Source organism: Mauremys reevesii, linkage group 11, assembly GCF_016161935.1.
Source record: "Mauremys reevesii isolate NIE-2019 linkage group 11, ASM1616193v1, whole genome shotgun sequence".
Classification (NCBI taxonomy): Eukaryota; Metazoa; Chordata; order Testudines; family Geoemydidae; genus Mauremys; species Mauremys reevesii.
Genome location: NC_052633.1, coordinates 66,195,455 through 66,208,581, shown reverse-complemented (window position 1 = coordinate 66,208,581; position 13,127 = coordinate 66,195,455). Strand labels below are relative to the sequence as shown.

At 41.0% G+C, this 13,127-nt stretch overlaps 1 protein-coding gene across 9 annotated transcripts in view; it reads right to left on the bottom strand.

Annotated features, from left to right (window-relative positions):
- MYLK (myosin light chain kinase) overlaps positions 1-13,127 on the bottom strand; it is a 326,396-nt gene that overhangs the window by 52,134 nt on the left and 261,135 nt on the right. For all 9 annotated transcript variants that reach the window (XM_039495244.1, XM_039495239.1, XM_039495241.1 and 6 more), the window contains 3 exons: positions 10,349-10,399; positions 9,136-9,263; positions 5,819-5,972 (listed from right to left, as the gene is read on the bottom strand). In XM_039495244.1, the coding sequence (XP_039351178.1) occupies positions 5,819-5,972; positions 9,136-9,263; positions 10,349-10,399 (333 nt within the window). The remainder of the gene's footprint in view (positions 1-5,818; positions 5,973-9,135; positions 9,264-10,348; positions 10,400-13,127) is intronic.

Here is a 13,127-nt window from a genome sequence, read left to right as displayed (position 1 = left end):
GTTCTTCAAACTAAGACAGCATTGAAACGACATTTGTGAGGTGGTTTTCTTTATCTGATCTCAAAATTGGTTTGGTTTCTTTCTAAATCCAGTTATCATATTACTATACAATACTATTATTAGATATTACAATAATTGTCTGCCAGATAAAGAGCAGACAGAAAGCAACAATTTAATTCCACTCCACAGGCTGTTTAGCCAGAGAAGGTATTTAATATACTGCTAAAGCCAGTTGGATAATATCCATGCCGACAGCACTGGCAAAGCCTTCTTTTGAAATCCATCAGTGGGAGAAAATCGAAACCATAAAAGGTCATAATTGAACTCTATGTTACTGTTGATAGGACTTTGGGGTCATAGCAAATCTCTCTGCTTTCCTTGGAAAACTGTGACCTGGAACTTATTTTCCAAGGGAAAGAAGTGCTATAATTTAAAGGTATTGTACCTTATGGATGTTAATTTACCACAGGTTTAGCATAACATTAAACTGGAAAAAAACATCTCTTTTAATAAAAAACCAGTACAAGAGAAGCTGAAGTCCGCTACAGCGAACACAACTTTTCCTCTCATAAAACATCTTCCCCAAATGCCAAATTGTAAATCCTACTGTTAGCTATGTGCACAACCCCCAATTAGTTTAGTTGGAGCTCCACTCCCAGAGCTAAGGACACAATTTGAAATTTGCCATCCACCTTTTCTAAAATCTTCAAGAGATTTGCTCCAGCCTCTCTTAAATCTTGTCCCTCACTACTCTCCCAGTTCAAACCACTGGCAACCTCTCTGCCTCTTACACAATAATTAAATTAAGTTGCATTGTTAAATAATTGCACTTTCTTCTGAGGATCTCAAAGCACAATGACGTCACACAACACCCTTCTCAGGAAGATAGATTGATCTTCCCTCCTTTACAGATCAGGAAACGTAGACACAAAGAGATAAAATGACCTTGCCCAAGGACACACTGGAAGTCTGTGGCAGAACTAGGAGAATTCAGATAGACCCACTCCCAGACACGTCTTTTAACCACGAGAACATTTCCTTCTCCTATAGGCCTAACAGAACCAACATACATATAATGGGAAATACATTCTCAAGAGCCTTTTTTTCAAACCTTATGTTCCAAAGGTAACAATCCAGTACTGGCTGAGTGATGGTTTGGGTGACCTAATAAGTTTGGTTTACCTCTAATTTCTATGATCCTTCTGCAAAAATATTTGGTGTTGATGTGGCTGCTGAGGTTTGTCACGAAGCTTTAGAGATGAAGCATTTGTAATCTCCCCATAGTGTATGTTGTGGTGCTGAAGACTGTAAGAGGGCAGTATAAAGCATCCCTTCTTGGCCAACTTGCCCTCTTCACTGGAGACAGGAGTCCCTCCAGAGGCAGCCCAGAGGAAGGACAAGCAATTGGAGGCAAAGAAAATGCTCGAATTCTACTTCTGCCTCTGACACAGCCTTCCTCTGCAGTCTGGGGCAAGTCACTTAAATTCTCAACTTCAGCTCCCTCATCTGTAAAAGGGGGATAATCACGTGCCTCGCAGGAAACAGCAACTAAACATCGAGTAGTTGCTTGTGAAGAGAAGATGAAACACATTGTAGCAGAATTCAGTATTAACACTCTGGAGTTAGACTGTTTTCCTTGGATTCGTCATTAGTTGCTTCACGCCCCCTTCCCCCCCACCTTTCTTTCAATATCACAAAAGTTGGTGTTAGCTTTTACAAAAGGGGAAGGTGATGTATCTGACACAAAAATGGAAAGTTTCCCATTGAGCCAGATTTCTTAAGCAATCCTAAAACCCGCCAAGAGGAAGTACCATTGTTACCTTGTCATTTCCTGACTATAGTATTGAGACCAAGGTACTCAGGCCAGTGTGTCATGTGGAATGGGTTTAACTTATGGAGTTGGGCTCTAGGCCTATGCCCTTTCAAGTCAGAGAGCCCTGCCACTGAATTCAGTGGTCTTGGATAGGGCCATGATGCATATCTCATCCAGAAGCTAACATATATTTCGTAATTTTTGCTTACAAGATCTGCTGCTAACTCAGAACTCCAAGAAATGGAAATATCAATTTCCTTGGAGAAAATAATTTGACACTAACAGTTGGTTGTAAATCACTAGCTGTGTCCCAGAACATACAGTTATGGATTTGGTACCAGAATCACATTACAGAAAAGCCTCTCTTAAGCGACTCTATTCCAGGGACAAACAAATTGGTCATTTACTGGAAGTGGTCTTCTAAAATAGATGAGGCAGAAGATATTGTGGGTAGTTTTTGGCAATCTCTTAAGACAAGAGGTTGCTTTCCTAGGGTGGCTTCCTTCCTGTACAGGTTTTACAATATTGTTATTACTTGTAGACCCCCAAAGTTACCCAGGGAATCAGTGTCAAGTTCAAACTCCTCCTGACTCCAGTTCTGTGCACTAATCACCCAGCACAAGCAGTCTCCCTAATCTGCTTGGATACCTGTGTGGTTTTTCAGGTTGGAGCTGCATTTAATGAAAGTTTAGTTCACTGATCTTCATTAAGATCACAAGGGGGAAAAAAAACCTTAGAATAATTCAAAACTGGGACTCTTTCCAGAACTGCTTTTTCCATTGCCAACAATGAAGCAAACAGTCTTTGACTACTCGAACTCCTTAAATGTCAGAACCCCTACTTGGTTCAGTTATACTCACAGCTGAAGTCTGAGTCTGACAGTTTCAGCAGTGCAGGATAAGAGTTTAGGAGCCAGATTCGTCAAAGGGGGAATGGGGAGATTTTTTTTTTAATTTTATCCAGATGTTAATGAAAAATGCTATTGCTATTTATAAAAAGCATGTGCTGCTCATATATCCAGCTATGGACTGTGGGCTAAAATACAGGTTTGACTCCCTGGAGTCATGGGTTGAATCACAGAAGAATCATCTCTGCTTTGAATCTTGGCAGAGTCAACTCAGTACTTTGTCTTTCTGTAGCAGATAAACCAATGTTGCAGGTTACTGTGCACGGGGCTTTTCAATGAGAGGGCTTAAAAACAAGGTCCTGGCTGTCCTTAACGATCCCATGGCACTTCTGGTATGGTGACCTAGACCAAAATTTCCCCTTCCCCATTGGGGTGTAGTGCGCTATGCAGTTTTTGGTTGCTGCCTTTCTGTCTTAGAGATGGCTGCACTTCAGAGGTGCTGCCTGGATTTAGTTTGTGAAGAGCTTTTGAGATCCTTTGGAGTGAGAGACTGTACATATGAATGTCATGTTATCTTTACCATGCACACGGATGCTCGGCTGTCCAGACATTTAGAATATTACCATAATATTTCCTTATTTCTTTCATTTTGAATTTTAATATGTCATTTACTTTTTAAAATTCAAACAAACAGAGACTAGCCTGCCAGCTACCTCTTTAAAGGAATCTGGTTCTAGGTCAGTCCTGGCCCACTCCTGCAGGAGAACACACGTTCCAGACCACATCTAAATTCTCTAAACACATTCAAAACCCAAGCAAGTACCTTGATCAGCCAGCTACGTTTTGAGCAAAGAACATACAAGGTGATGTGATTTTTAATCTGTAATCCGATAGGGAAGCAGCTCACACAAAGATCACAGAGCCTCATTATAAATAGCTAAGACAAACAAAGCCGATATCTGGCACTAGCCAGATTTATAGCCACTTTATAAATCCTCATTAAGGGGGGGGGGCAAGATTCTGCCCAGCACACTGGAGACGGTGCAGAAAATGGATGTGCTCGGACTGGAGCCTCAAGGAATAATTCTGGCTGACTCAGCTAGAATTCCTGCAGGGGTCTCTCCAGGGTGTGCACAGCTGGAGCCACTGTTTGCAGTCTCTCCAGGCACACAAACCGAGTGACCTTGCCATGTTGCCTGGTGCAAGATAGACAGTGAGAGAAGTCAGGGTCCCTCCACTCCGTTTTAGACAGCAGGTGCCCATAAAAGTGCTAGCAAGGGGCAGCAACTGTACTCAGTAATGGGATTCTTCCCCTTGTGCCCAAGCAGAAGAAACTCCTTGTGCCCATCCCTGCCTACAGCATGGATACCCAGGTAGGGCTGGCAGGAATCTCGCCTCTCCCCACAAAAAAACTACAGCTAGCAAGCCATTTTCTTCATGCAAGTAGAAATCCTGATGGCAACACGTTTCTGACATCCATCATGCCCACTACAGTTCTTAATTCAGCTAGAAGTCTAGTTGAAGCAGTTGGCAAATTTGCAATAGTAATTTTATCTGCGAGTCATCAGCTAGAAAGCATGGCAATCTCAAGCACATTGTAGGAATTCTTCACCCAGCTCTCCCGAAGCATTTCTGGGAGCCCCACTAACCCCGCAGCACATTTCCTGCCAATGGCATCATGAAGGAAGAGGCTGGTATGTAGCTTTATGAGGTTTTAGAGTTCAACATTTTCTGTGACTACTGATTTTCAAACCAACATATTCCTCAGAATATAAAATTGCTACTTACATAATAACTACATGAAGTTCACAGAATAACAGGAAACTGAATTTCTTACATTGCTCGACTTTATTTAATAATTGCACTTGTCTGTCCAATTGTCTTTTAAATGTAATCAGCAATCTGGTTTAGACAACAGAAATAACCATGTACTTAAATGGTCAAGAGGCCTGTATACACAATACATACAGCAGCCTAAAGACACAGAGTGTTCACTCTTCACAGGATACTATACTTGAACATAAGGTGTAATTTTAGTTAGTAGAATCGTATCTTACTCAATAGATCCCTGGGATGAAATCCTGGCTCCACTGAAAATCAATGGGTATTTTGTCATTCACTTCAGTGGAGCCAGGACTTCATCCCTGGCCTCATACCTGCATTTCTTTAGAGACAATATTAGTTGCCTACTACTTGTTCCTCCTTTTAGGACTACAATTATGGGAGAATGACTAGGATTCTATTTTGGCTAATGTCATCAACAGACAGGCTACATAAATTCCAACTGCCTGGACAAATTCTGGCCTCAGACACACCTGAGTACCCCATTACAGACAATGGGTAACTGAAGGTAGAATTTGGGCAGCAGAACTTTCATTACAAGTGACCCTGCACAAAGTGGAAAGAACCAGACTGGCAGTTTGAAAAAACATCTTCTTTTACTAGTAAACTGACCAAATTTGCTCTGGAGCCCTTGAGAGGGAGTAAGTCTGAAGCCACACAATTCCATTTGACAGAGTCACGATTCAGAGCAGAAACAAGCTTTTAAAGCATCAAACACATGATTCTCGCTCAACTTTTCATACACATTTACAGAAAACTTGTGCAGCCCTTGCATAAACATGTATGCTTTAAAAAGACTGCCTTTATAAACCAACAGCCCTATAAAGTGACTACACACCAGGACAGTTTCCAAATTGTAATCTCCAATACAACACAAACCTCCTCAACCCTTCAAAAACTGGCCTTTCCCAAACTAATAGCCTAGTGAGCATCTGCACCCTACAAAGGGTTAATGGGAGGAGGAGGACTGGACTTTTGTCTACACATAAACAAGGAACAAATATAAGAAGGATTATTCTGCCCCTCTCCCATCTCTCATTACAATAGTCTTCAGGTTAAATTGAAATATAAGGTGTCATCAAAACAACAGGCAGATCACCAGCTGGTGTAAATTAGAATAGCTCCAATAAATCAAAGGAGCTATGCTGATTTTTACCAGCTTAGGATCTGGCCTAGCAATTTAATTTGTTAAATGGACCCATTTGCTTTTGCAGGCTCTTGAACGTACTGTGCTGTTTTGCTCTGATTGTTGGTACAGCACCCAGAGCACCGGGTGGGTCTTTTATAATAGAATGAAATCTTTTTTCTGCACTTACCGACAACTGTGAGGTTGACTTGTGCTTGTCTGTTGCCCATTTTGTTTTCTACCACTAAAGTGTAACATCCACAATGTTCCTGCTTCGTTGAGGATATAGTCAGTTTACTGCTGTTTTCAGCATTCTCAATTTTGATGTGTTCGTTTTCCTGAATCTGCCAAATTAAACAGAAGAATTGTTAAAGCGCTTTCAAAAGTGAGGCTCCCAACCTCTCAGTCAGGAAGGAGCCCACAATTACAGCACTAGGAGAGCAATGTAGATAATTCCATTACTGCAGTGAGTAAGAATAGCTGGCAAAGAGTGAAACTAACCAAGAAAGTCAAGAGATGCAGGCTAGTAGTTCAGTGGTCCCAATCCTGCAAACTATACATGCACACAGTCCTTTTGAGTTAATGAGAGTGCTTGGGTGTTAGGGTCCACCAGCTAAAATCCCTTTGCAGGATCAGGAAATGTAGTTGAAAAATTGTGTCTAACTGGCAAAAGACCAAATTCTATTTAAATTGACATCAATAGGAGTTTTACCACTGACTTCACTGAAACCAAGATTTGGCCCCAAGAACACTGGTTCATTCGCCATTCACTTCTCAAGGCCCAACTTCATATTCTGGCCCAGATCATCCATGCCACTATCTGATTCTAGTCTCCATGTGTCCATATTAGCATTGCCACACAAATTATCATAATAGTTTCCTAGACTGGAACAGCGGATGGTATCGTTGGTTGGAGTCGAACTGCACTGGCAGAACTGCGTAGGAAAGTTTGCAAAGCACTGGCCTAGCTTTAGTAAGGCAGTCTGACTTTCCTAGAATCAAAAATAACTCTCTAAAATTAAAAAAACAAAACAAAACCAAAAAACCCCCCCAGAAAAATGCCATAGAAAGTATTTGTTACCCTTTCAACTTCCATTTTGATTCTTCTGATACATTCACCTTAGAATTCTTAAAGTTCCCAAACTGAATAGAATAAATAAATCATTCTAATTCAATTGGAATAGATAAAGATTTTAAGATGGTTTCAGAGAAAACCAAAAGTCAAAATCACAGCTGAACTCCACAAACATTTTAAGTACTTGTAAATATAACTACTACCTTTCAACTAAACCAAGAACCTCAGCATAAATGTCAAAAAGATGGCCATTTTGATTTGTATTAACTTGAGACATTAAAGGGAATTAAAAAAACCTGATGCTACATTGTAACTGTAAAAAGAGTACACTGTGTTCTTATTGTGATGTAGATAATGTCATAATGTCAGTGCCCTTCCTCCTCCCACCATTTCCTGCCAGATAAGAGATTTTTCAATTTATTCTCTGCTTTTCATTAAAAATGAGGGCTATTTAGTTTAATTCTCTTGTCCGACATGTTTACAGAACAAGAAATCATGAGGGTCAGAGCAGGTCTCTTCCCTTAGTTTAGATATAAAGCACGCTTTGGCATCAGCCCACTGAAGTTAACCTGATAGCTGCGTCTGCAATACTAGCAATAGGAGTAAGTATTTTGGGAGTAAGTAGTAACACAATTTAGGTTCCATTCAAGGTGTTTTTCTTCCATCAACCTAGTTACTGCCTCTTAGCGAGGTCAATTAATTACAATGATGGAAAAAACCCTTCTGGCATAGCTGTTGCTGTGCTGCTGTAGCACTTGTGGTGTAGGCATAGCTTAGTATTACAGCTACTCCCAATGAAGTCAATGGGAGCAGAAGTAGCCAATGCTACACACTCATGAAAATCCCACCCCAGAGACTCCATTCGCTGGAGTGCAGCTATGCACACACAAGATACTGGACTGTAATTTGCTGAGGTTCTAATGGGATTGTAGGTAGGTAGCATGATTCTCAAATTTTATTCGACTGCTTCAGTGCCCTATGAGAACACAATATGCCACCAACAAAATGGTCATATGGACAATTTTCCCCCACCAGTTCTAGTCACTGCACTACATGCCCGGGTCACTCAGCAGGAAAAGGACCTCAGGCCTCTCCTTGCTGAGTTAAAGGAGAATTAGAGAGATGAGGTAATATCTTTTATTAGACCAACTTCTGTTTGTGAGAGACAAGCTTTTGAGCTTACAAAGAGCTCTTCTTCAGGTCTGGGAAATGTACTCAGTGTCACAGCTATACAAGGTGGAACAGATTGTTTAGTGTAAGTAATTCATGCATATTTCAAGGGACCATTCAAGGTGAAGTGGTCAGTTAACATCTCTGCAGTCCTAAGGAGGAAAAAAAATGCGGAGGGAGGATACAGTCAGTTTTAGATTGTTGTGATAAGCCATAAATCCAGCATCTCTATTCAGGCCCTTTTTTTAGTGTCTAGCAAAGGTATTCACTTAAGCTCCTAGGCTTGTCTTTTGAAGATGTAGTGCAGGATTCCTTTGAGGACACTGAATCTCTTTGATGCTACTGCAATAAAAATAATATTGATAAAAATGGTCTACTTGGTCCTAAATCAATCTTTAGGTTGCAGAAATTTAAAGAAGTTTAGAACTGTTTAGTTTGGAAAAGAAAAGCCTCAGAGGAGATACCATGAAGGCATATAAAATAATGAATGGTAGAGAGAAAATTATTTGGATGCTACCAGGCACCCTTTCCATAATATAAGAACAGGATACTTCGGAATAAAAGGCAACTGGCTTAAAATGTTTAAAAAGGTAGAACTTGCAATAGACTATACAATTAATATAGAGTCCCGAAGTCCCCAATGAAATGTTCAACACTCATCTTGACAAACTCAGGTCTAGATTCTAAGCTTCCTTGTGGCAGGCACTGTTTTTATCTGTGTACTGTAGAGCGCTGAGCAACTTCATAATAAAATAAATAGTAGCTGCTCCAGCAGATATTTATCTTTGCTCCATGCCAATAAGATACTCCAGCTTCTGCTTGCTGAAGATCACACTGAGCTGCTGAGTTTAAAAAGTGTTTGAACTTGTTCACTAAAGCCCAGATTCAGGAAATTTTCCCTCTTCAGGAACAGTGTTTAAGTATGTGCTTTAGTCCCAGTGAGGTCAATTAATTAAAGGGAAAGGAATCGTACAACAATAGTTTGTGGGAACATTTATATCCACAACAAACAAGCTTAGTGTGGAGATATTTTTGTTGTAAGATGCTCTTTACTCAAGAGTATTTTTCAGTGGCATTTGGTTCGATCTGCAAAGCTGAAAACCTGAAGCACCAATGAAGAAAGGGGGATTTCTTGTATCAAGGGCAGGAGAGAAACATAGAACACTTCTTTCGGATTATGCACCCTTTTAGTTAGACATTGTTTCAGGTATTTCTCAAATTAATCATCATGCATTGTTAAAACACGACAAAAGACAATTTACCTGCTTTCGGAATTTCATCCAGGTGCAAGTTAAGGGTGGCGTTCCTACTACTTTGCAAAACAGTTCCACTGATTCACCAGCACGGACTTTTCGGTCTTCTGGAAACTGAATGATCTGAGGGGGAAGAACTGAAAAAAAATCCAGCTCTTTAGAGAATTATATTTTCTATTTTCCTGAACAGTTGAATCAGTACATATTTGGGGTCAGGAAGAAATTCCCCCCCAGGTCAGATTGGCAGAGACCCTGGGTTTTTGTTGTTGCTGCTTTCCTCTGCAGCCTGGGGGACAGGTCACTTGCTGGTTTGAATTACAGGAAATGGTGGATTCTCTGTAACTTGAAGTCTTTAAATCATAATTTGAGGACTTCTGTAACTCAGCCAGAGGTTATGGGTCTATTGTAGGAGTGGGTGGGCAAGGTTCTGTTGGTTGCAATGTGCAGGAGGTCAGATTAGGTGATCACGATGGTCCCTTCTGTGAGCTAAAGGAGTAACTGGCAGCAATAATACATTGTTATCTCCTTTTAATCGCTGATCCACAAGAGGATAAGACACACACTTTGCCAATGGGTGTCACAGTTATTTGCTGACAGCAGAGGAATGTACAAATTTGGGACTCCTTGGTTCAATTCCAGATTTCGGAGGGGAAGGGGCTTTAGTGGTTACGGACCTTTCTGGCACTGTACTCCATCTCCTGCCAATCTTTTCCACTCTGCTCCTATCCTCTGGCTCCCATTCTCCGCCACCCCCCATTCCGCACTTCTTGACTTTTGAATTCAAGTGCTTCCTCTTTTGCCTCCTCACTGCCTGGGCACCAGTCAGCACAGTGCTCAGAGCACAGGAGAGATGGTTTTCCTGCTCTGAGTTCTGGTGCCCAGCAGCCCCTGGCTGACCCCTTTTGGAGGAAATTTTTGAAAAATATTCAGCCTGGAGCATGGCAAACATCAGCTTCAATGGTTAAAGTTTGCCCAAGTTATAAACAACTGAACACAGGGGCCTTTAACAGAAACTGTTGAGCAACCTTAAGTTTAGGTGGAGCTACTAGAGAAGGGGAACATAGTGCTTCTGAAATTCTCCCCCTAGAACATCACACCTACCATTAATCAGAAGAAAACATGTAGCAGGCAAACATTTGTTTCAAGGTAGGAGTGGCCTTTTCTTGGAAATCCTACTGCATTACTGCCTATGCTTACTGTGCAACAAAATGCAGCTGTTTACCTGCCTTCGGGGGGGTCTTTGGAGGTGGTTTCTTTTTCACTGTTGCTTCACCTAGTAAAAAATAAATAAAAACAATTAAACAGTTCATTAGCAGGTGAGTTTTGGGAGATACAAATTAAATTGTACAAATAGTCACATTCCTGGCAGTATTGTTGTTGAGCTCACTCCAGCACAAAATCTATGTTACACTTGTATTGCTTCTCGAAAGCACTTCCAAGGAGTCTGACCTGATCCTTAGAATACTCACATTTAAAGCTGGGATTTTCAAAGGTGTCTAAGGCAGTTTGGCATCCCTGTTCCTATGAGATTTGTGCTCATCTGCATTTAAGCACCCATCATATTTGGTTTTGGCCCAGACAAATGGCCGAGATCCACCACATGCTGGATATCACCACAGATTTTCAATGTGCAAATTGCTGAATAGTTTAGAGCAGTGGTCCCCAACCTTTTTGGCCAGCGGGCGCCAGCTGAAGGACCACTGTGACGGTGGAGCACCTGCTGAAATGCCACCGAATTTCGGCGGCATTTTGGCAGCAACGCCTCTCGATGACGCCGCTTGTTGCCGACAAGTGATGTCATCGAGAGGCATCACTCCCGAATTTCGGTGGGGACGCCTCTCGATGACGTCACTTGTCGACGGCAAGCAGCAGCATCGAGAGGCGTCCCCGCTGAAATGCCGCTGAAATTCAGCGGCATTTTGGCGGGTGCTCTCCCGGGGGCCAGGACGCGGGAGCATTAGAGAAAACCCCAATTAAAACTAGGTAGTTGATTTTGTATTTCTTATTTGCGTCTCACATGTGGATATAGAAATTGGCATATACAGGAACTGAACACTAGTATTTTTATGAATGGGAACAGCTTTTGCCATTTTCCAAGATGCTGGGAATCACACCATTGTTAAAAATATGGACTGGCATTTTAAACCTAGCTGCCTACATTTAGGTTCCTAAATCCATGTGTATGCAAGACAAAGGCTTCAGCTCTCATTGACTTCAGTAGAAACTGGGCTTTCTCCATATTTTCAAATATTAGACCACATCTGTTTTGGAGCTTAAATATTCATACAGCAGCCGAACCTATTTTTGAAACCTTTGGCCCATTATTTATGAGAAATGTGATGGGAGATCAAATTGTAAAAACTCTCTCTCATGTAAATCTCCCCTTTAAACAGATACTGAACATTCTGTACCTGCAAGTATTAGCCTCAGTCTTTATAAAAAAGCCTTTTTCTTGAAACTGTGGAACATTTAGTTAGAACTGCAGTAGTTTTATTGTTCTGAGCTCTGAAAACAGTAATTCAGATAGCAAACAAAATACAGTTTTTACAGCTTTTGCTCATGTTACTAATGTAACTCACTGCTCACTCTGTGTTACATGTCCCTTCTATACCTGGTCCATGCAGGCTATCAGTGTGCTACAGCTGCTAAATAAATACAGGGCTTGGTTTTTTAGCTCAAACGGTAGAAACTCAGCTTCTAACTATGGTGTTCCAAGTTCAATCCCTAGTATTAGCAGAGATAGCAGCTCTCACTTATCACTTTAGATTGTTTCAGTAGAAAGAACTTTATAATTTAGTTTTCAGCATCAATGCTTTTTCTCTTCATTTTTTGGGAATATCTTACAAAGTTTGGACAATGAAACTGGTCAATATCACTTTCTGTTTATAAAAAAGTTTAACTCCTCCCCCCCAAAAATATGTTTCGTTTTCACATGCGCTGCATGTATTGATTTTGGTTGGGACCAGAAGTACTGTGATACACAGAAAGTCTATTCTCATAATATTTACAGCTGAGTCACAAAACAGGAAGTATTGTATAGTCCCTAAGAAGCCCTGTTCCTTAGTGACTTCTTTAGCTGGTTATTGGTTCACTTTGGTATCTACCTTTGGGGTGTTTACCCTAACATAACTGAACCACCAGAGCATTTCATATTCACCCATCTCACTACACACTCCTTCAGGGCCCATTCCTGTTTAACTGTAGACATGTACAGTGTTGTTGTAGCCATGTCGGTCCCAGGATATTAGCGAGACAAGGGTGAGGGGGTGAGGTAATATCTTACACAGAGCTTGTCTCTCTCACCAGCAGAACTTGGTCCAGTAAAAGATATTACCTCACTCTCTTGTCTCGTTAACTTTAGACAGATACTTTTAGAAATACCCACAACTCCTTAAAGGGGACTATCAATTTTTGGGTTATCAGCCTAGTTACCTCTGGGTCTTGTTCAGCATCAATGCTCTAAGGATGGTCATTTATCTACATCAGGTAAATACCCTCCAACCCACACCTCTGCACTCAAAATCTGTATGAGTAAAACAAAAAGAGTGAGATCCTATATGTAACTCCTCAACTATGTTTGCTAGTGGCCCGATTCTGCAATGCCTACCGATGTTGAATAGTCTCTGTTCCCATGAGCAGTCCCACTATCAATAGCACCTACTTATGTGAGTAGATGCTAGTCATTAATGGTTGTGGAATCTTGCCTTCTATTTGTATTGTAACCCCCAAAGCGAGGTTTGATTCTGCCCTCACTGAAGTCAATGCAAGTTTTACAAATGACTTCTAGAGGAGTGGATTGTGTCCTTTGTTCAGCACAACTCCATTACTGTATAGTGCCATGTACACTTATTGCCCTATATTGGTTTATACTAGGTATATTATTCTTTTTGCTGTACTGCACATCAGATTCTCCCTGTCCCCTAAGAATATTCTAAACTGAGAGTGAAATTAATATGGACTGTCCTCTGAGAACAATGAAGGCTTTAAGTGCTAGTTAAAGC